At 47.5% G+C, this 24,614-nt stretch overlaps 1 protein-coding gene across 4 annotated transcripts in view; it reads right to left on the reverse strand.

Annotated features, from left to right (window-relative positions):
• Positions 1-24,614, reverse strand: part of GSTCD (glutathione S-transferase C-terminal domain containing) — a 102,859-nt gene that overhangs the window by 75,238 nt on the left and 3,007 nt on the right. For all 4 annotated transcript variants that reach the window (XM_075608720.1, XM_075608728.1, XM_075608736.1 and 1 more), the window contains 3 exons: positions 20,035-20,457; positions 13,134-13,598; positions 482-727 (listed from right to left, as the gene is read on the reverse strand). In XM_075608720.1, coding sequence (XP_075464835.1) covers positions 482-727; positions 13,134-13,598; positions 20,035-20,457 — 1,134 coding nt within the window. The remainder of the gene's footprint in view (positions 1-481; positions 728-13,133; positions 13,599-20,034; positions 20,458-24,614) is intronic.

Here is a 24,614-nt window from a genome sequence, read left to right on the forward strand (position 1 = left end):
ATTTTATATGGTTATACACTGCTCACCGGTGGTCTAATGCAGGGGTGCGCAAACTGGGGGGAGGGGGGTGCACCACTAAAGGGGGGGGCGTGAGATTTTTCTGGGGGGTGTGGCGGTTGCATAGGCCCTGCACTCTTCCCCGAGGCATTTAAATGAAATGCCGGGAGACCGGGCGAGGCCTCCGCAACGCACCTTACCGAGATTCATCCGGCATTGGGACACATCTCCATGGCAACGGGGCGTCAAATTACACGGAGGTGTCGTGTGGCGTGATGTCACATGACCCCACGGCATCATTTGACACAGCACTTAGGTAAGGGGAGTGGAGGTGCGAGGACCAGGGGAGAGTAGGCAGGGGGACACAGCAACAAATGTTTGCGCACCCCATGTCTAATGTGAGGTCCTTAGTATGACTAAGCTCCCTCTCCGATTGGAGTCCACCTGCACTGAAGTGAAACAAACACTAGAATTCAACTTTTACCTTCAGCTTGGTTATGGTTGGCCTCGGCCCTCCTAAAAACTGACAGTCAGGCAGCTCTTTTTCTTCCATTTCTGCTTTGCAGGGTTGGGCCATATGTTCCTGGCTTGTGCTCACGTCGGGAACGTGTAGAAATGTGATATTACACATGGTAGCTGCAATCTTCACACCAGGCACCTTCTGTACCCGTTTGTACCAGCCAGCAATAAGGGGGAGATGGATGTTTTTTACGACCTTATTAATAGCAACCTAAAAAGAAATGTAAAAAAAAATAAACACAAAAGCAACCTCATTAATTGCAGATCTAGTTTGTAATAAAATGCACGAATAAATGACGATACAAAAATGTCCTTATTATAGAAGCAAGGTTTAGGCTGGGATTCCCTTAGCCGAAAAGCAAGGTATCGCTCTCCAATTCAACGTTAACTGCCATTGACTCTGACTCAGGCCCTCATTCTCTCCCGTCTTGATTACTGTAACCTCCTGCTGTCCGGGCTTCCTGCCTCTCACCTGCCCCTACAATCTATCCTAAACGCTGCTGCCAGAATCGCTCTGCTCTTTCCTAAATCTGTTTCCACGTCTCCCCTCCTGAAATCCCTCTCCTGGCTTCCGATCAAATCCTGCATCTCACACTCAATTCTCCCCCTCACTTTTAAAGCTTTACACTCTTCTGCCCCTCCTTACATCTCAGCCCTAATTTCTCGCTATGCACCATCCCGACTCTTGCGTTCTTCTCAAGGATGTCTTCTTTCTACCCCCTTTATATCTAAAGCCCTCTCCCGCCTTAAACCTTTTTCACTGACTGCCCCGCACCTCTGGAATACCCTTCCCCTCAGTACCCGACTAGCACCCACCCACTCTATCCACCTTTAAGACCCACCTTAACACACACTTGCTTAAACAAGCATATGAATAGCACTGTGATTAATACTGGACACATGATACATAAAGCTTGGCTCCCTGCAGACGCACTTACCAGAATGCCCTCCTACTGTCTCTGTACGTTCTCCCTACCTACCAATTAGACTATAAGCTCCTCGGGGCAAGGACTCCTCTTCCTTAATGTTACTTTTATGTCTGAAGCACTTATTCCCATGATCTGTTATTTATATCATCTGTTATTTGATTACCACGTGTATTACTACTGTGAAGCGCTATGCACATTAATGGCGCTATATAAATAAAGACATACAATACAATTGACTTGTTTTCAAGAATGGCCTGGGTACAATAGTGCAATAGTATCCTTTACTCATGTACTGTAAGCTATTGTTTTATGTTATGAGAAAGCAGAGACATGTGTAACCCTGGTCCCCAGCAGCTCCTGGAGACCCCCCTCCCCTGGCGCAGCTCGATCGCGGGTACTGAACAACCTGACGGCTGCTTCCAAGGGTGGGGGCTGGAGCAGGGAGCAGCGCGGCTTCTCCTGCCTGCGGCCGGTTGCCGGGGACGCGATCGGGCCGTTGCTAAGGCCGCGATCGCGTCTCTAAGGTCCCGGCGGCCGCAGAGCAGGGCGCCGCCATTGCGCTTCAAGTCGCGCATGCGCAGTGATCGCGCGAGGGCAGGAGAGCCCCAGATAGGTCGCGCATGCGCAGATAGGGGTAGGGAGCTAAGGCAGCTCTTAGGAGGTCGCGCGAGGGTAGGGAAGCATAGGGAGAGCTTGAGGCGGCCATTAGGAGTTAGTGTAGGCAGAGGGGAGGAACGCACGCGGCCCCAATGTTATTGTAGGGGCCTCGGGACTACAATTCCCATGAGGCATAGCGAGGCAGGCACCAGGTGCTTGATAGGAGCCAATAGGGCTGTAGGACTGCCCTGGAGGGAGAATAGATACATTTCCCGGGCTTTGAGTCACGTCAGTTGGAGCAGCGGAGCTGAAGGGGAAGGAAGGATGCAGGGAGTGAGTGCAGCTCCTGCATCCAGATAGGTACCCTCACCCTCCAGGTAGGCCCCAACTCCCCACCAGGTTAGTGGGTAACTGATAAGGGACGGCCCTAGATAGGGAGGTCGCCCTGAGTGTGTGTAAGGTGCAGGTTTGGCAGTGCCACAGCGGGTAGTGCTGTGCGCACTGGCAAATAGGCACAGCGTGTGTGCAGTGGATGATTTGCTGCGGGATCCAGGTGGCTGTGTACGATTGCCAGCTGTGTGTGTGTCGCTGCATGTGCTGGGCCCAGTGTGTGCAGCGTGTGTGAATGTCTGCAGGCTGACAGTGTGAGCTGAGTGTTGGCTGCAGGTGCGTTAGGCTGTTAGGATTAGCAGTTACAGTTGAGACTGGGTAGCTAGGGGAAGGGGGGCAGGTTAATGTTCCACAGGCCCTAGGAGTTTTCCCCAAGCCATCCCAGGTTGCGATTCCTCAGGGACAGGCCCTAGGTTAGGGTTGCTGTCACTCTAGAAGTAGTTAGGCAGAAAGCTGATAACGGCGGTTGCTGTTCCCATGCGGTTGGTGTTGCCGTGATCGGTTGCAGTTCCCGTGGAGCGGTGGGACCCTCGTTGGGGTCCACCGGCAGAGTACCTGGAAAGGATCAGACGGACGTCTGACCCTTTGAGAAGAGTGTTGCAGGCCCGAGCATCGGAGTGCTCGGAAGGTATCAATATTATATGTGCACCAACAGGCCTAGAGGTTTTAGTGACTGCGCAGTCACCCAGTGACTATCTCTGTAGGAGTACGGGACATTGGGTGGGGTTCTTGGGACACTGGGTGGGATCACCTGGTGTCGGGGAATCGTCCTGCGAGACGTCACCACGGGTAGTGTCTCCTCGTGAGAGGGACACAGGTTATGATGTTATGTAATGGATTATGATATTCTCTATGTTCGTAGTAAAGCCCTTAGTTATATATAATCACTGTGTGTGTAGTTTCTTATTGGGTTCCTATGTAGGGTCATTCTACACTTCCCTAGAATCCTACATAGGTGGAGGCGCTGTAAACGAAGATCCGTTCCAGAGGATTCACCCCAGGCTCTCATTAGCGGAGGCTCAGATCTCCTGTGAGCCTGCAGGTATACGCACCACACCGGTAACACTGCATGTTCTACTCACCTACACTATATATGAGATTGGGTGGGGTGGAATACCCGTTACATTTGGAGGCGCTGCTGAGAGACACCTGGGGTGCCCTGTCCATTTTTTTCAAATTGTCCCGTCCCTATTTTTGTCGCCATGTTTGTGAAGTCCAGAGACGAGGTCCTTGCCTGGGCTTTGCGGCAGTATATGGAACCTGGCCAGGTAGTGGCGGTAGGAGGCATACCCGCTAGTATACCCGCAATGAAGGTCCGGGAGGGTATGTGTAAAATTCCTGGGTGGCCGTGGGCATGTGTCTTAGAGGAGGAAAAAGATCCCACGTCCACATGGAAAACCATACTTTTTGTTGTAACTCACACTGAGGATATATGACTGGCAGAGGCACCGTCCGTACTGTTCATGCCCGGGGGCCCCTCAGAAGGGTACCCCCTAGTCTATGCCGACCCAGCAAAATGGCGTCTCCCGCCAAATCAGGAGAGCGCACGTGCTGCTGACTGCAAGCCTGCACAGAAAGATGTCGCAACATTCTGTCCGGGTTTGCCGCGAAAATCAGAGCCCCTCCCCTGTGCTGTGAGTGACTCAGTGCAGAGCGAAAAACAATTCCTTGTAAAAGGTGCCCTTCCTTTAGATTCCACCAGGGGGAGCAAGCACGGTTATCTTCAACCATACGTGGACGCTGTGATAGACACTCTGATCTCTGAGGATGAGATGATGCATGAGGATGAGATGATGCATGAGGATGAGATAGACTGTCAGGGGATACACCCTAATGTGTATGTGCCCTGGCGAGCGCCAGGAATAGATCTCCTTATGCTACTGTGCCCCTGCTTGCAAGAAGCCTATGACGAGGGAGCCGTTATGTCCCAAGTGCCACTAGGCTTCAGGATCACCGAGGTGGATGGGGAGCCGTGTACGCAGTGCTTTAGCCCCACCTGTGACTGTCCTAGAGGTGCACTGGCATGGGAACCTCAATGTGATTGTTGCGGTGCAATTTTCTTGATGCCTATTGTACCCCAGCCTACAGAGTCAGCTAAGGAGCTAAGTGAACCCTTGGCAGAGAAGAGTGCGGCTGCAGTGGAGGTACCGGAGCACGCCAGCTTCGTACCCACACCCAATGGCTGCATTTCAGGAGAATCTGGTGACTACCTTGCGGAGGATAGCGTCATGATATCTTCCGGGGAAAAGGTGGAAGTCCCATCGGTGGCGATGCGCCTACCGGCGAACCACCCCAGCGGTAATGCAGAGGATACAGAGTCTGCTGTGGTTCCGTGTACCCTGGAAGAGGTGTCTTCCGATGTTGCGGACCCTGCTGTGGGCCCGTGTGCCCTACAATGGTCAGTCCGACCTATTACAGAGGTACCATCGGTCCTAGAATGGGGACCAGTACCTAACGCCGACAAGGGTGAGTCGACTGCCCCAGGGGTGTCGGGGGTGAGCCTCCAGGTGACCGCGGAGCACGATGGCTCCTTAAGTCTGGTCGCCCGGGCGAAGGGCTCCCCTCTTCATCACGTCCTGGCGGAGGTGTCCTCATTAGAAGGTAGCTGTCCAGGGAAGAGAGTGGACCGGTGTCTACCGCCGATCCTTCCGGAAGAAGGGAAGCTCATCGTCAGCCAGCCGAGTGGTAAGGAACCCCCTTGTTCCCCACAGACTCCGATGGAGGTGGCCGTGAAGAAGGCCAAAGCTACGGTTCCTGAGCGGAGTGTGAGCCCGTGTGCTCCGACACAAGTGGTCCCAGGACTGGGATCCAACGCTCCCGAGTTTTCAGCGCGTAAGTGGACTGCCCCAGAAGTGCCGGGGGCAGGTCCCGATACCACCAAGGTGGGAACTGACAGCATCCCCGAGGACCTGTTAGCCACCGTGAATCACCGCAGGGGTAAGGTGTCTACTTTTCCCCCCCTGCCAGGTGAAACCGAGACATTCCCCAGTGCTCGCTTCTCAGTGGAAGCCTCGCAAGTCCGTAGGGACAAGGACTGTGTAAAGGAAGATCCAGGGAGACTGGCCTCCTTTACGCCCAAAAAGGAGCGTGCCATTCGCCAGGTGGTGGACCGCGGGAAAGGTCCTGGCCTCCTGGTCTACCGCATCCCTGCCGCGGATGACCGGGTAAAGGTCTGCTTCAGAGACACTGGGCTACTCCTTCCACCAGGGGGAGGAAGTAGCGAAGAGCCAGAAACTGTCGCCTTAGAGTGTGCTCTCCAAGAAATTTTCCTGGGGGAGGCTCACGGACGCAAAAGTGAGGTACCCCCATCTGATCTGGTAGGGGCACCCCACAAACGGTCTCAGCTAGTCTCGGGTATTAATGGGTGTGAAATGCATTGTAACCTGGGGTTTAAAGTCACCATTGATAAGTTGTACATATGCACTGCCTTTTCATTGTATAACTGTGTACCATGCTATGTCGTTCCCCAAGCGAGGGCGTTGGGTGTTTCACCAGGGGGAGAGTGTAACCCTGGTCCCCAGCAGCTCCTGGAGACCCCCCTCCCCTGGCGCAGCTCGATCGCGGGTACTGAACAACCTGACGGCTGCTTCCAAGGGTGGGGGCTGGAGCAGGGAGCAGCGCGGCTTCTCCTGCCTGCGGCCGGTTGCCGGGGACGCGATCGGGCCGTTGCTAAGGCCGCGATCGCGTCTCTAAGGTCCCGGCGGCCGCAGAGCAGGGCGCCGCCATTGCGCTTCAAGTCGCGCATGCGCAGTGATCGCGCGAGGGCAGGAAAGCCCCAGATAGGTCGCGCATGCGCAGATAGGGGTAGGGAGCTATAGGAGGTCGCGCGAGGGTAGGGAAGCATAGGGAGAGCTTGAGGCGGCCATTAGGAGTTAGTGTAGGCAGAGGGGAGGAACGCACGCGGCCCCAATGTTATTGTAGGGGCCTCGGGACTACAATTCCCATGAGGCATAGCGAGGCAGGCACCAGGTGCTTGATAGGAGCCAATAGGGCTGTAGGACTGCCCTGGAGGGAGAATAGATACATTTCCCGGGCTTTGAGTCACGTCAGTTGGAGCAGCGGAGCTGAAGGGGAAGGAAGGATGCAGGGAGTGAGTGCAGCTCCTGCATCCAGATAGGTACCCTCACCCTCCAGGTAGGCCCCAACTCCCCACCAGGTTAGTGGGTAACTGATAAGGGACGGCCCTAGATAGGGAGGTCGCCCTTAGTGTGTGTAAGGTGCAGGTTTGGCAGTGCCACAGCGGGTAGTGCTGTGCGCACTGGCAAATAGGCACAGCGTGTGTGCAGTGGATGATTTGCTGCGGGATCCAGGTGGCTGTGTACGATTGCCAGCTGTGTGTGTGTCGCTGCATGTGCTGGGCGCAGTGTGTGCAGCGTGTGTGAATGTCTGCAGGCTGACAGTGTGAGCTGAGTGTTGGCTGCAGGTGCGTTAGGCTGTTAGGATTAGCAGTTACAGTTGAGACTGGGTAGCTAGGGGAAGGGGGGCAGGTTAATGTTCCACAGGCCCTAGGAGTTTTCCCCAAGCCATCCCAGGTTGCGGTTCCTCAGGGACAGGCCCTAGGTTAGGGTTGCTGTCACTCTAGAAGTAGTTAGGCAGAAAGCTGATAACGGCGGTTGCTGTTCCCATGCGGTTGGTGTTGCCGTGCTCGGTTGCAGTTCCCGTGGAGCGGTGGGACCCTCGTTGGGGTCCACCGGCAGAGTACCTGGAAAGGATCAGACGGACGTCTGACCCTTTGAGAAGAGTGTTGCAGGCCCGAGCATCGGAGTGCTCGGAAGGTATCAATATTATTATGTGCACCAACAGGCCTAGAGGTTTTAGTGACTGCGCAGTCACCCAGTGACTATCTCTGTAGGAGTACGGGACATTGGGTGGGGTTCTTGGGACACTGGGTGGGATCACCTGGTGTCGGGGAATCGTCCTGCGAGACGTCACCACGGGTAGTGTCTCCTCGTGAGAGGGACACAGGTTATGATGTTATGTAATGGATTATGATATTCTCTATGTTCGTAGTAAAGCCCTTAGTTATATATAATCACTGTGTGTGTAGTTTCTTATTGGGTTCCTATGTAGGGTCATTCTACACTTCCCTAGAATCCTACATAGGTGGAGGCGCTGTAAACGAAGATCCGTTCCAGAGGATTCACCCCAGGCTCTCATTAGCGGAGGCTCAGACCTCCTGTGAGCCTGCAGGTATACGCACCACACTGGTAACACTGCATGTTCTACTCACCTACACTATATATGAGATTGGGTGGGGTGGAATACCCGTTACACATGCAACACTCAAAACCAACAAAGTGAACCAGTAAAGGTCCTTGTCTGTACAAGCTGGAACCTCGAAGTTCTATTTTTACTAAGGAGATGAATATCTGGAATAATGGCAATCTATAGAGAATCAGTATTTGCAATGTGGCATGCTTACGTTCAGGCGCTCCTTTATATCAGTGCACAGTCTCAGGTCGCCTGAGGCCAACTCCATCCTCGTACAGCATTATCGTATACAGGCTTTGTAAATATATATACGCAGCTGTTGTATTCTCTTTAAAAGGCTATGTTTCTCATACAACTTACACAGAAAGAAAAGTAAAAGAAAATAATTGACAAACACTGGACCTCCCAGATCAAATCAAGGTAATAAACTATATATACACTTTACACAAAAAAAAGACAGCTTGGAATGTAAAAAAGGTGAGGTAAGTTTAATAAACAGTGTGTGTGCCAGGGGTGTGCTCAAACTACGATGAGTGAAATAGTCCGCCAAAAGGTATGCTAAGTGCTAATATATTCATACAGTTTCCATAATATTACGATTTAGTCCATGAAATGTTAGTAGCAAATAGTTGGTCGTAGAATTGTTCAGTCTAATGAAAATTGTGTAGCTTTTGGTTAATGTTAAATCATTTATTTTGTAAGGGAAATGTAACATAGCACTGAAAGGGGGTAAGGACTTGTCTTTGCTAGATTTCCATTATAAAACCGCACAACATATTCAATGTATGGCATTATTCACTATTCTCTAACTTATTAGGGTTGTACCCAGGCTTAAGCATTTCTGAATTCTTGCACTGTATGTTCTCCGCTATATGCACTAGGTAGGTTACTCCCTAGTACACTGCCCTGCCCTGATTCACACCATGTAAGATAAACAAGATCCCCTGGTGATGCAAGGGCGTCACAATAGCTAGGTAATGAAAAGAAAAAGAGAAAGCACTCCTGACCTCCTGTATACTTCCATCCAAGTGCACGAGGAAGTCCACCATCCCGCGGTTATAAAACTAATAAAACTAATATGCCACAGAACTCCCCAGCACAGCTCCAGAAGGATAAAATCACAGCCAATGTTATCGTCTACAAAAATCCATACATGCTAAATACAAACAAAAAAACACACACACAACAAAAAGACATTTCTGGCCAAACAAGCCCTTTGGCCAACTTGAACACAGGACTTGTTTGGCCCGAAACGTTGTTTTTTCTAACATGTATTGATTTATGTACACAATAACATTGGCCGTGACTGGATTCTCCTGGAGCTGTGCTGGGGAGTTTTGTTGCATACCTCCAAGGGACAATCTGATGCAGCCTTGGATTTGCAGTTAACACTGCCCACACAGAGAGCTCAGTGTGGCTTCCAGGAAGAAATCATTTCAATGGTATTAGTTGACCTTAACTGTAATTGCTAGGGCCAGCTCAGCCAGTCCAGTTGTAAAGTGTTATTTGTTGGGAGCATGTAACCAGGTGGTGCTATAACGGTAGCCCAACTGCTTTCCTTATTCCGTTCAAGCCAGCAGGTCAGTTTGTGGGGGCGGCTCACTGCTCAGTCCTTGTGGGCTGGAAGATCCAAGACACTGCGCAACTCATCCTCATTACTAGCAGAAGCAGATTTCGCATTAGGCCTGGGCGTCAAAATTTGGGGGCGGCAAAACTGTCCGGCTGCCACAGCTGTGCCTAGGGGCAGCAGATTTTAAAATCCGCCACTGGTTGCAAGCTAGTCTGTCACTTTCCTCACACACACACGCACACACACACACACACCCACACAATTAGGCATCATCGGGATCACTCCTTTAGAAACTATGATCTTTCTCTTAAGGCATCAGTTGTCATATGGAATTCCGGATTTCTTCAGGAAATCAATAAGAGGAAAGATATGCCCTTCCTTCCTTTCCTTGTGAACTACTCATCAGGGTAGAGTAGGTAACAGAAAAAAGGCCCAGGAAGGGCTGACGGCTGCAAGATGCCTAGCAATAAGGTGTCTATGTGGTGCTCCTCTTCACGCCACCCTATAAACATCCATCTTCCTGCCAGCTGCGGGGCCACAGGTAGGCTGGCTGCAGAACTGTACGAGGTCTCCGGTAAATTAAATATGGAAACTTGGGTTTTCTGCCAAATTATCTTCACAATCCTTGTTACAATTGCTCAAGGTAGTTTACATTTCATTAGTAGAAAAGGCCATCCTTAGGAGTTGTATATACCTCACTGATCAGATTGTAAGTTCTTCGGGGCAGGGACTAATTTCTTCCAATGTTACATGTATGTCTCGATTAACTTATCACGTCTGTATTTTTATATTCCCTGTATTGTAATATTGTAAAGCACTGCGTACCCGATTGGCACTATAAAAAATAAAATATATATACTGTACAGAAGAACATTCAGAAGGTCTCTCCTGTAACAGAGAAGTATGAAGAGAAACATTTGGGGGAAACCTTTGAAGCGGTAAAGTGGTAAGTTATCTGCTATGATTACAGACCTGTCAACTCCTGGAGTGACAGCCTCACGTGAGAGCTGAGAACCCCCAGACATCAGAGCGGTGGGACACTCCACCGCCGCCTCTGAATTCCGAGGCGCATTTTCTGTGGCTGTCACTCACCGGGGAGCATAGCGTTTTCCACCCCAAAATTCCTAGCACGGGCAGCAAGAGAGGGATGGTGTGCTCCGCAGGCTGAGGTAAAACTACCCTTCTTTGCCCTCTCCAGTCCTTCCATTCTACACTGCCCCCACCTCCCCGTCATTACGCTGTACAGGGCTGCCCAGTGCTTCCCCATCATTAGGGAGTCTGCCCCACAGCATACTGAATAAAGGTCCATGTCAGCCAGTCCAAAACAGAAAACTATGTTTATGCCAATTTCATTCAGCTTCTCTTTTCATTCTAATCATACCAAGTCATTGTGAAATACACGAGTACAGGAGTGGCTATCTCCAGTCCTCAAGGGCCACCAACAGGTCAGGTTTTCAGAATAGCCCTGCTTTAGCACAAGTGGCTCAATCAGTGGCTCTGTCAAAATGACTGAGCCACCTGTGCTGAAGCAGGGATATCCTGTTGGTGGCCCTTGAGGACCAGAGTTGGCCGCGCCCCTGCTCTAGTAGTTCCAGAAACATTTTGTAAGGAGCGGATTTATAACATCGCTCAAATAACTTCTGCAGAACAATCTGGTTTTAGAGGTGTCCCTAAAAGCATGATATATTCTCACCACTTGCTATATCCCTCATCTTCACTGCTAGTTGTTTTCTGTGTGGTGGGGCCCGGGTCAGCCTAGCGGCCGAAGAAACCCATAATGTCATCAGGGGATGTTGCGATTCTCTACTCGTGACCCTACCCATATTTGCACACAGCTGCATACAAAAATTACAATTATATTTCAGCAACAAGGGGGTTCCTATGAGGTCGTGGGACCACACCGATCAACTCCTGGGGACCCCTCATGTACAGAAAATACAAACAAAGTGAGGACTCTTGCTTTAAAACATTTCAAATGCTGAAACAATTTAAATAAAGTACAGGAGTTTTTACATTGCAATTTACTTTCACTGTATTGTAACGCATGTTGAGCGGTAGGACGGCACGCTGAAGAATGTTCTAAACATGTCACACAGGCTCTGGATGAATTGAAGCTGATGATGTTTAGACAGGAACAGAGAGAGACAATGTAAGTGGATACACTTGGACATCTCTTTTAAATTGACAGTTGGTTACAGGATTTACAAAGCGCATCTAGAGCAGAATACACGTCAGTATTATTATTGCTCACTTAATGTATATTAGTTGTGTGAAATATATTCTCTGTATCAATGGCTTTCAATATTTATTTTTAATCCTTAAAATAAAATGACCCACAGTGCCAAGGCCCCTACAGCAAAGCGCAACCATGTGATCGCTCGTCGCTTTGGTGATGGCCACATCCTTGCAACGACACAACGATGAGGTGAACGGAAGGAGCGGGTCCTCCCTAGAAAAAGGGCACAAATTGATGACATACTGTAAGTGTTTCAAAGCAGAAGCATTGAAAATCTGCTACAAATGTATGTTGAAAAAAAAAATGTTGGTTAAAAGTAATATATGGGGTTGTAGTACCAGTTTATAGATATATTTTTTTAACCACGACAAACATTTCTATGCTTTTCTGATAAGCTGCCCTTTCTCTGCTCTCTGACACGGCATCTTCCTTTACTTGCTGCTGGCAATGTTGTGATATTGTTACAACTGTCGTCTAGGCCAGGCTTAAGCCTTGATATCAGAAGCCACTAATTACAAAAGAAAATGTAGACGGTATCAACTATAATTACAGAGCCGCTCTGTCTGCACTACTCATCCTTGTTTTCAAGTAGCACTCATTTTCAGGCATGTCTGTCCATGTCCTTATACAGATAAGCTAGGAGTATAGATCAGATTTGTCACAGGTCTTCTGTAAGGTGATATTCTTAGGGGAGATATAATACAAACTTGAGCGTATCATGTTATTACATCTCCAACAGACGGGGAACACATCCATACCTGCACATGTTTACATGTGATATTAGTCATCCATTGAACAATTTCCAATTATTGCACTGCCTGCCAAACTGTTACTCCTCCACAAAACACTAGCCATTTAGAAAAACTGCAACAGAAACTTCAATTACTCATAGCATTAAAATTCACCGTGCTAAGGATTTCAAGTAAGAAAATGACCCGCGCGCAGTTATCTTTCACGGACGACTCTTTCGCGGCCAGAGGAGCAATGCGTTCCTTCACAATGTGTTGCTGGCACCAAAAGGGTTAGGCTGGGTCCATAGATATATACTGGACACCTAACAAGCTCCTATTGAACCCCCAAAATATTGACAGATTTATTATAAATCATTCTTCCTGGTATTGCACAGGTTATTAAGAATTTATATTAGTGTTAGGGACCCCTGGAAATGTGGTCTGCCGTGTAGTGGCTCAGGGGCTTACAACAATTTTGGCCAAAAATGTTAAACTAAAAGACCATTTTATTTAATAGATATTTATACATATATGTTTAGGCACTGTACCGTGTATGAGTTTCACTGGATGTGCACTGAGCTCTGTCTGTGTTTTATGTTCTGTCTCTGGTTTTAAATGGTTCCATAGATAGACAGACCGCGCGCTGAGCGATCAGACTGCCTAAAGGCAGTGATTGCGTCTATACGGCTCGCGGGCGTGTGTGCGGGAGGGGGCGTGCGATGCTCGAGAAATCACTCAAAACTGATTTCTCACTCGATAGGGCGGTCACGTGAGCGGTTCGGCCAATGAGGGCGAACCAGCTCTGTGACGTCACTGGCCCGCCCCCGGCAAAACATCTTTGTGACGTTCCCAAGCAGATTTGGAGAATTAGTGATGCTAAATTACTTGCTGGCGGGGAGGGCTATAAAAGCAATTCATTGCATTGGTATTAGTATAAATCAGAGTTTCCTTACCAGGAACTGGTGGATGCACGGCAGGAGAACAACATCGGTGAGAGTGAAGTAGAGGCCTTCGGCAAACACGTGTTCCAGCGGGGGGAGATCTGCGGTCTTGGTTTTCCTGATATGAGTAGGCTCTCTCGGGGTCCTGGATGGCGCTTCTTGCACTGTCAGTTTAGAGAGGGCGGCTCCCAGTTCCAAGTTAGCCGGCTTCAGGACGCAGTTTACAGACTGCGCTCCATGCGTTTCTTCGCCTTCTGGGATTTCACTGGCTGGGTCTAAATACCCATATTCCGAGGCCTTCAATTGCTGCTGCAACTTCTGCCGCCGGATTTTGTCATCATTGTGGACCCGGACAGGCTCTCCTAGCTTTTTCTCCAGCTGCAGCACCTCTGGTGGGATGAAGGCAGAGGGCTCCTTTAGAAAGCGCTCGACTGCCAATGGGATGCTGATCTCGCATAGCCTGGTCCACTGGCTAACCTGTGAAAGAACACAAATGCCGTGGGACAATTAAGGATCATTTATCAAGCGCCAACATACTCCGCAGTGTGGTACAATGAGGTACAGAATAACGAATGACAAATGACGTACCAAATAAGAACAAATGAATGAAAAACGATAGAAAAGGTAATGAGGGGCCGGGAGAGTTTACAATCTAGGGGGGATTATCTGTTTGATAAAATCTTCCTTGATTATCGCTCCAAGTAGTCAAAACAGATATTTAGGGATCTGCATATCAAAAAACGGCAGACGTTTTGCTGGTAAATTGGAGTTATTACAGACTTTTCCCCTGGATGCAGCCATCTTGGATTTCTAAAGTCATTTATAATGCTGGAAATATTATATATTCTACAGCAGCGGTGTGCAAACTGTGGGGCGCGACCCCCAGGGGGGGCGCGAGACTGCCGACGGGGGGCGCGGGGTTTACAGAGGCCCCGCGCGCTTCCCGAAGGCACTTAAATTAAGTGCCGGGGGAGCTGCAGGGCCTCGGTAAACCATACTTACCCGTGGCTCCGGCGGCTTCCTCCCGGCGTCGCCATGGCAACGCGGCGTCAAAATGACGCTGCGAGGTCATGTGACGTCACGTTGCTATGGCAACGTGACGTCATTACGCCGGAGCGAGGGTAAGTTGGGGTTGGGGGGGGGCGCGGGAGTGAGGGGACAGCCGGCAGGGGGGCGCAGGGAAAAAAGTTTGCGCCCCCCTGTTCTACAGTATATTGAGATTTACTACTGTAAACACGGGTTTCTGACCCACTGCTGGTGTTTAAAACTGCTGTTAGCTGGTCTTAACCGTCCCAAAAGGGGGAGCGGGGGTGGGGAGTGAGAGGGGTGTCTGTGTGTGCGTATATATAAATGTGTACGTGATGATCATGTACTGAAAAGAGTTGCATTCGGATCTGATATAAGAAAAAAAAATGTTATCTAGATTTTATTTAACATTCTGAATAGATTAGGGAGTCATGTCATTCAATTTATTCCAGAATCAGCCGATCACACAGTTATTGTCCAAAAAAAAACCTCCCATTGACTCCAGTTAGAGTTATAACGGTGCAAGCGACCTCTTTGGAGTATACTGAATTAGCTCCCAAGGCCGTGATTATACCAAAAATCGCGGCTGAAAAACAACATAAAAAACCCAACAGAAGCGCTCATACCTGTTGTGGCGTGCGCGCCGTGTGGAACTGCAGGGCGGCTGTCTCCTGGCACGATCCTCAGATTTGTTCTTGGCTGGTGACAGCCGCGTCACGTGAGCGGTTCCAACTAATGAGGGCGATCCGCTCACGGCCACGCCTCCCTGTCTCCGCTTTTCATTTTCCCCGGTATAATCAAGATGCCGCTCGGCGGCAGCGTGAGGGTGACGTCACCGGATCGCGCTGCCGCCCAGCGGCATCTGGTATAAATCGAGCCTTAAGACCTGACAGCACAGACAGACCCTAAATTATAGTGTTGTTGCACTCTACTGTAAACACAGTACCTTAATTAATGTACAGTTTAAATCTGTTGCAACAGGTTTCACTGTTGCACTGAAATGCTGCAGAAATAATTGGCACAATATATATAAGAGAAATGCTACACCAGAATGGAACCACATTCATTTAATCAAATAATTTTGATTACATTTAATAATGTGTAGTTTACACATTTTTACATGGAGTGTTAATACAGTGTGTGTGTATGTGTGTGTATGTATATATATAGTTTTTTTAAACAGCAAAGGTAGGATCTCTGCTAATTGTAAGTAGAACTTTTTGTTCAACTACTGTCTCTACAAAAGATTTTCATTTATTTTAGGAACAAGGAAGAAACACAATGTTCCAGGTCCAACATGGATCATTAACCCGATGAAAGATCCGTGTTGGACCTGAAACGTGTTTCTCCCTGGTTTCTAAAATAAATGATATATTTTGAAAAGGCTGTAAATCGAGCTTTTTGTTCAATTACTACTACAGGAGATCCTGCTTTTGCTGTTTGTTTGGCTGGTGCTGGCAACAAATGCAGGTTCTCTTCGGTGAAGCTTTTGTCCCTGTTGGGTGTTACCATATGCAACATCCAATCCCACAAAGTTGCATTCATACTGTAGCTTGCATTCACTAACCCTAATAACCATTTCCAGCTTCGTAAAGATGGAATCCTTTTTTGTTGTTGCAACTGTTGTCCATAAAAGTGAAGCGCAAAGAAAAATGGGGGGGGGAAAAAATCAGTAAAACAGAATAAAAAGCTCAAGTGTATAACAAAGTGACAAATATATAAAAAAAATTTTTTAAAGTGATGTTAAAAAAAAGAAAAAAATCAAATACATCCCACAATTTGGTGCGGTTCTTCAAGAAAAGATTTGCCAAGATGTCCCCAAGCAAAGACGAAAAAGTTCTGCAGCGCAAATGCTCTCCTCCGGTATATAATAAAAAAAAATATAGAAACCAAACAGTAGGTGCTTTGCTTTTGGAGAGGAATATTGTTGCTGATACACACACAGTAGACAAAATGCAGGCTCTTAAAAAACAAGCACTCAGAATATATGGATGGTCTTCTTACACCTCAAACTGTACATGAAGAGGGAACATCTATAGTGTATGTCACGTACAACACACTTGTGAGCACGTGACCTGTATACTGGACAAGGATTAATACACATCACAAAGAGGAGAGGGTGATGTGTGAGGTTCAGGGAGGGAGAGGGTGAGGTGCAAGAGGGAAGAGAGGGTGAGGTGCATTGAGGGGGGGGGAGGAAAGGGTGAGGTGCATTGGGGGGGGGGGGAGAGGGTGAGGTGCAGTGGGGGGGAGAAGAGGGTGAGGTGCAGGGGGGGGGAAGAGGGTGAGGTGCAGGGGGGGAGGAAGAGGGTGAGGTGCAGGGGGGGGGGAAGAGGGTGAGGTGCAGGGGGGGGGAAGAGGGTGAGGTGCAGGGGGGGGGGAAGAGGGTGAGGTGCAGGGGGGGGGGGAAGAGGGTGATATGCAGGGGGGGGAAGAGGGTGAGGTGCAGGGGGGGGAAGAGGGTGAGGTGCAGGGGGGGAAGAGGGTGAGGTGCAGGGGGGGGAAGAGGGTGAGGTGCAGGGGGGGAAGAGGGTGAGGTGCAGGGGGGGAAAGAGGGTGAGGTGCAGGGGGGGGGAAAGAGGGTGAGGTGCAGGGGGGGAAAGAGGGTGAGGTGCAGGGGGGGAAGAGAGTGAGGTGCAGGGGGGAAAAGAGGGTGAGGTGCAGGGGGGAAAGAGGGTGAGGTGCAGGGGGGGGAAAGAGGGTGAGGTGCAGGGGGGAAAGAGGGTGAGATGCAGGGGGGGGGGAAGAGGGTGAGGTGCAGGGGGGGGGGAAGAGGGTGAGGTGCAGGGGGGGAGAAGAGGGTGAGGTGCAGGGGGGGAGAACGTGATGAGTGAGGTACAATAAATAAACTATGCTATCTCAAAAACGAATATTGTTATTAGTTCTTAGGAATTGGTTCATTTATTTTTTTTAAAAGTGGGGGCGGGGCTAGGGGGCAAGTAGCTTTTTGGGGTAATTTGTCAAGCCCTGGGGGTCACTAATACATCAACACACTGCAGGCTCCCTGATCCTTTCAGTGTCATAAATGACAAATGTCTATTTTCATGCTTTTATCATTTTATTGCAGTGACCCATCAACGTGTCAATTGACACCGACACCTGACGAGGGGCGCAGCCCCCGAAAAGTTGTGCATTGATGGGTCACTGCACTCAAATGATACAAGCATGAAAAAACATTTTCCAGCTTTATTTATGAAGATTGTAGTGGCGAGATTAGCTATACTTGAGTTACCTCTATTAAAGCTGCAGTTCAAGCTGCCGTTATGGGAAAAATATATACAGTATATATTTTTTCCATACAATCTGCACACTGACAAGTGATTAGCTAAGCTGCAGATCGATCTGTTCTCCTGTAATCGATCGCTTGCTCCGGGTTGTTTAATTCAGTTCCTGCACAGCATTATGGGCAATGTAGTTCCTGGAGTATGATTGACTGGGCAGTTACTAGATACAATTGGTGCACTGCTAGAGGGGGCGGGCTAATGAGCCAGAGCCTATCAGAAGGGAAAGGGGCTGTCACTTTGGAAATGCTTCCTACATTAGAAACATTAAAAATGTCTTTAAAACATTCTTTTTTTAACTGCTAAGTGAGATAGAGTGTGATGCTGCAATAATTAGAGAGAGTTCCATCTGTAGCGTATAATAAGCATGATAATCCAGATGACAATGGAGTGTCCAGGAGAGATGAGTAAGTATACAATAGGAAGGGATATGTGTCTAGTGGAGTCCACTTGACAACCACAGATTAAACACAATAATGAACACCCAACCAAGTATGAACAAATCAGGAAATAAAGTTGCACAGGTGTACATATACATATATGACAGGGCACTGCGGCCCTTTTTCTGTGTGCTTCTAAGGACATTCCAGACACCAGGGGCGTGCAGTCCATCCAAAGGTAGATTCAAGTGAGTAGTTGTAGACGATGAGCAGCACAGCCAGAAGAATCCAACTTCAAACTTGACCGAAGAGAAGGAAAATAGCGAGCACTCCAAAATGGCACCTGTGTGCACGAAACGCGTAGGTGCGTTCGTGTGGTCCTGTTATTGTTTGTCTAGCCTGCAATAAACCAGACCTTATTGCCATTTTGAAGTGCTCGCTATTTTCCTTCTCTTCGGTCAAGTTTGAAGTTGGATTCTTCTGGCTGTGCTGCTCATCATCTACAACTACTCACTTTCTCATAGCAGAATTGATTTATTTAAAAAAAAACACATAGGATATTGCTTGAACTGCTGCATTAATGGCAGATGAGAGGCTTCCCTGCTATACTCCCCAGCTGGCACCTCACTATCTACGATTTAAAGGAACAAAGACAGTGTGTGCTGTCAGGACCCCAACACTTGTTTATTTTTGGTGTGCCCTGCGCTCATTGTATTCACATGTTTGGGTAACTAGCTGTATTATGTCTCTAGAGAAGCACCGTGGATACTCTCAAACAAGCCTCATTTTGTTTTGTTACTTGGTGTGCATTGTCCTTATCTTATTACTTATGATGCCATGGTTAGTCCCCAACAATAGCACTGTTTGATAATGGAATATGTTGCTTTAAACCTAGGCCTTCCATCATAACTCCAAACGAGTGCAAGAGGCTAAAAGTGTATATAAAGATGACGTGAGCTGTCCCAAAGCTCTGGCAATAAAATCAATGTGGTGGAAGAAGCAGCCACGGCTGAACACAGCTTTACGATTATTTGCCGGCACTGTTGCAGTCCTACTTCCAGAGCAAACAGTGATCATGGGGAAGCTTAGCCACCTACTTCTGTATCTTAACTCATTAAATAATGGTTACCAATACAGAAAAAGTTCAATATACTATAAGATGCTGTTGATTGTGGCGCTAAGATAAAGCTACCAAGTGTCCAGGCTTGCTCCAGTCTTTAGAAAAGCAGAAATAGGTAGATATTGACGGCAGAGAGCACAAAGTCTTGTTAATATCAAATACATTTTATTTTATTTGTAGTAAAGTTTTCTAAACGGACCCTTTCAGATATGTGGTACCTTCTAAAGCAGCGGTGTCCAATAGGAATTCAAAGCTAGCCACTTGTGTGGTTGTCGTCATTCCATATTCACCACATTCTTGTGTCACAATAGCGTCGCGCTCATGAGTCGTGAAGCCCGCCGCTATGCGCCCCCTTTCTCTCTCTACCTCCCACCTCCCCCTCTCTCTCTACTCCCCCCCCACCTACCTCTCTACACGTCCCCCCACCTCCCCCTCTCTCTCTACTTCACCCCCACCTACCTCTCTACACGTCCCCCCACCTCTCTCTCTTCCTCTCCCTGCCTCCTCCCCTCTCTCCCTCCATCTCCCCTTACCTCTTTCCCTCCCCCCCCTCCCTCCCCCCCTCTCTCTCCCCCTCCCCCCACCTCTCTCTTTCCACCTCCCCCCACCCTAACCCATTATTACATGATTACATGAAATATATTGGTTAGGCTTCGGGATAATGACATGCAAATGTGTACCATATCTGAAATATTTAAGTTGCAAGTGCAAGTACAGAATCATTAGCTACCTTCTCAGCTATTTTCAAGATTTTTTCATAATTTAGCATATATGCAGTAAACGTGGACAGAAAAAAATCCCAAATGTCAAAGGATATGCAATATATATTAAATTAGCTTGTGGCTAGTTAGAGGCTAATGTCTAATGACGAACAGAGTGCTGCAGCAAATCAGGGCTGAATTATACACTAGTAATATGAAATGTTCTCACTATTTCGCCCAAACAGTAAACTGCTGGAGAATTTAAGTGGATTTTGTGATCCGGATTAAAAGAGGAAAAACACATGCAATTTGTACAATTTGGGCAATATAAATTAGAGCAGCATCTTTTAAAAGGCATGCCTAGTTTGCAAGAGAATTTCCAAAGATGAAGTCAAATTAACTTACTTCCGCACAAGCCTTTAGACAGGTCTTTTTAAAACCCAGGAGCTCGATGACATCTTTCCTGGAAGGGTCGGCCAGGTAGGTTTTCTGTATGATATGTCGAAGCACGACAGCCAGACCGGCTCTGCAGAACGCTCCAGATGCCTCCACCACAACAGGCAAGCAACAGCTCTTTACCACCGGGGGAAGATCGCTCCTGGAGATGATCTTTGCATCTACGTTGCTTGGTAAGACGCTTTCCTTAGGCAAGCTGTGTGCATTTCCCTCCGCTGGCACCAGGAAAATCTGAAATGTCCTGTAGTCACAGTAGGAAATCAAAAACAGTGCAATGGATGTATGAAGAGGTAAAATTGTCCCCTCATGGTGAAGGTCAAAATCCAGGTAAAGGTGTTCTTCCATATCTTCGGTTCTTTTGTTTTTCATATTCTGAAATATAAATAAACCGAACGTCCTTGAGAAAGAAGCTGGATCATACCACTTCAGAATCTATGCAAGAACATGTATTACATTTTATTTCTTATAACAGAAAGCAAAGGGTGGGGAGCCGTGTTGCTCCTTTCTTCCATGTAATAACAAAGCAGGGAGAGGGTGTAGGTAGTATGATACCTTTTATTGGACCAACAGTTAGTTGATATGTTACAAGCTTTTGAACCTCTCGGGGGTCCTTCATCGGGTGTGGCAGAAATCTAGAAAACACAATATTATATATGTAGCCCTGTGTGATTTGGGCTATAGGACTGCCCTCCTCCTGTCAGTAATACCTGGGTAAGGCCAGGTTGCCAGGAGCAATCATGGGTTTTCCCCATGCAGTGCAGTGAGTCAGTGAAGGCAGTGTCATCAGGCTCTGTGTCCAATTAGAGACACAGGGGTGGTGCCTGTTGGAGCTTGCTTAATGTATTGCAACTTCCTAGTCAGTTGGTCTCTAACCTTGATAGAGACAGGGTACCTGTGCCAAGCTGCCAGGGAGCTGGTAGGCTTGAGGCCCTCCCTTAGAGGAGCTTGAGGTAACCCCATACCTCCTACACTAAAAGGGGGTAGGGGAAGAGCAAGAACCACTCTTGGTGCCCTTGGCCAGGAGTGAGTTCAGGGACATCCTGAAGGTGAATAGCCTTCTAACTGCTGTGATTGAGACTGCTGCTAAAGCGGAAGACCAATAAAGACATCTGTATTTTACCTATACCTCCTGCCTTAGAGTGAAGTATATTGGGAGGAGAGGGACAAGTTCTTTTGAAGATACTTCACCCCATACCACGGGGGGCTGCACAAGATGGAGGCGCTGCACCTGTAAGTAGAATTCTGGCACAACCCCAGAAGCATGTCCTGGTATTCCCTTACCACATCATGCGGGAGGCCCAGAGCCCCCTGTTGCCAGCAGGTATGCACCAACCAGACCGATTTAACAAGAGCAGTATTTCCCCTAGGAGACCCTATGTGAGATTGGGAGGGTGGGAAAAGAGTTACATATACAGTGTATGCAAGAGGGATATCTGGTTGCAATGGTTGTGGAGAGGAAGAGGTTTGAAAGCCTGTAAACATATCAACTAACTGTTGGTCCAATAAAGGTATCATACCACCTACTTACTCCCTCTCCCGCCTTTGTTACTACATTGGTTTTAAGAGGAGATGTTGGCGGGTAATGATGCGCATGCCTGCTGCTAGACCCTGGGAGAGGTTAGGAGAGAGACTATTTGAAATTTGAACCCCAACATCAGGGTGTGGGGTGGATGCCACTTTACAGCTACACCACTCAAAGATCAGTCATCTTTGCAATGCTCCAGCTTGATGTCAGTCATGTTTAACTAGCCTGAATCAACTGCTTACACAGAACAAGGATACGCACCCCACATAAACTACACCCCAGCAAAGAAGATCATTACACGTGGAAAGGAAGAGAAAAGCTACCTAATATTATAGAAGATAAAAAGTGAGGGTGGAGGAGGTGGATCATGCGCAGAATGTGTTGAGAATCATTTAGTGTAACTGCTTTTTGAGTGCTATTCTTTGTCTTCACCAGGAAACAAAGGTGCAAAGTCTTATCTTGATTAGACGACACTAGGGCTCATCAGGATCTCGGAGCACCAAGTAGGGTGGTTTAGCTCAACGGGACCTCCCCTGTTAACATGTGTTTTTTTTTTTTTAATGTGGATGTTGTAAACTTCTGCTATAAAGCAACAACCCCCCTCCCCCCCCATCTCGTATTTATTTTTAACCCCAATTTTTACAGGACAGGAAAATGGAGGAACCCAGAGCTGAACAGAGATTTTTAAGCTTGATGGACCCTTACCGGGCTTAAATCTCCCTCCTAAGGGAACAGAATGTCTGCCAAATCTCAGGCCAATAGGAAGCCTATTTCAACAGCCATTTAAAGTCCCTTTAAAAACTAGGAAGTAATAACCAGTAACTTCACCGCACCTATCGCAGGAACTGGGGGGATCCCCGGAGCAAAACATGGCTCCACAATAATTATAAATAGGTAGTGTGTGGTCCCGTGGGGTCCGATGGCGAAGCACTGCAAATATAGCTTTAGCAAGCAGTTTTTGTTGTTATTCACGTTGTGTTTTGAATATATTGTTATTTCCCCATTATACACACGGCTCCCAGGCCACTCCTACAGGGGAGGCTATTCTCCAGCCAGTTGCGCCATTGGTTGTCATATCTACCAATGGGCTAGCTTATTCAGCAACTCGCGCGATACTTGGAGTCCCCGTGACGTCATCGTTGGGGGAGGGAGCCAGAGTTTATAACGGGGAACATAGCAGATGCGCATCTACTCTTTGATAAAGGGACTTAGGTCCTGAAACGCGTCAGAGTGTTTTGTACTCCCTATGACCACCCAATAAATTCTTTTTAATCCGGAACTGGTTTGCAGCCCCCATTGCTTGTATTTGCAGTGCTCCGCCATCGGACCCCACGGGACCACACACTACCTATTCATGTTACTGGCGTGATGCACGCATTCATCAAAGACTGAGCAGCTGTTCCACTGAGGCTCTAACAAGGACTGCTCATTATGGTATGTACTTTGGTTTTACTGGGGATTTAGACAGTACCTTTATGGTATATATAGAGATCTGTGTCATTCCTCCAGCATAGCCAGTACACCTTTCTGCTTATATACCACAGTGAGTCTCATACAGCTTTCATTTATGCTCAAGTGTCTGGATGGATTTATCACGGTTGTGATCAAATGTACAGTTAAATTATGTACCTAGGATAGCTGAGCCCTGAACACTGGGATTACATCCCATACAAATAGCATACAATAATTATAAACATTTTTATTTTTTTTAATGAGAACGAGTGCTTGATGTGCAGAGGACTTGGAGTCACAATATTTCAGCAAGTGCTGGGCATGTATATTTCAGACATGCTTATTAATACCAAGCCTAACACACCGTGCAGCTGCTGTGTCCTATGGATTATCTCAAATTGGATTCCGTTTCTGGCCATGTTAAAACCACGTCTTGCACACATTCTTAAAATCAAACCTCGTCACTGCTGTATACAGAATAAAAATAATCCATTCTCTCTGTCCGTATTGTTATCGCATTTCCATTATAAACTCTATTGGGGTTATTCATTAGGTTTTAACGTCCAAATATCAACCTAAAACCAACCGATACTACAGCAGGACCAAAACAGGACTAGGGTGCAGTTTATAGCACAACATTTCATTTTAACGACTCGTTTCTTTACTACCGATCGAATCTTAAAAACATTTTTGCTAAAATATGCCTACTGCATTTTAAGTTGCTAAATGCGCACAAAGAAATATTAATCAGAAAATACAATAGTATATAGTGAGTTCAGCTTCACTGGTGATTTTCAAAAATAAAATAGAAAAACTTGATAAAAGCAACAACAATACTATTTATGGAACAAGACCAATAATTAGGGCATGTGTAACTTTCAACAAAATGGCTCAGGCATTGGAATTTTGAAGCAGCCTTCTGGGGTGGTCTTACAATATAATTGTATACAGTACATCTCAGCTAACGCTTTTCTCTGAATGACAAAGTTTGTACAGCAAGTGTAGATCTTACTTCAAAAACAGACAAATTCCCAATGCTACATCCAATAAGACAAAAAATATCTAGTAACTTACTTATCTGTGTGTCTTCTCATATGTATGGGTCATTTAGTTAGTGACCTCTACTCCCATTGTTTAAGCTCACTCCTCCCCACTTTGTAAGTAGCAGGTTTCTCATATACCTGTGCAGGACAGGTTCATTGAGACCATTCTCCCTCCACTGCAGAGGTAAATGAGAATACTCACAGGTAATATTAAGATCTGCAAAGTGGTCATGCCGTGACATACAATATGACAGGTGTTTCAAAACATAGACCCAGATCCACAAAAGGGTGCCAAGGCTTTAGCACTCCTCTGCTCCCATTCATTTGTGGATCTGGGCCATAGTGTAAGGAAGCAAATACTTACTCAACATCCTCACAAGTAACACTAGATGGCACTCTATAACAGCCTTTAATGTAGATGTGACTTTGTATTAAAAAAGGGACAGTAGCGTATAATACCAAGTTTCACCCCAGGGATAATTACACAAGCTAACACTGCCAAAAAATGA

Source organism: Ascaphus truei, chromosome 1, assembly GCF_040206685.1.
Source record: "Ascaphus truei isolate aAscTru1 chromosome 1, aAscTru1.hap1, whole genome shotgun sequence".
In the NCBI taxonomy this organism is placed as follows: Eukaryota; Metazoa; Chordata; class Amphibia; order Anura; family Ascaphidae; genus Ascaphus; species Ascaphus truei.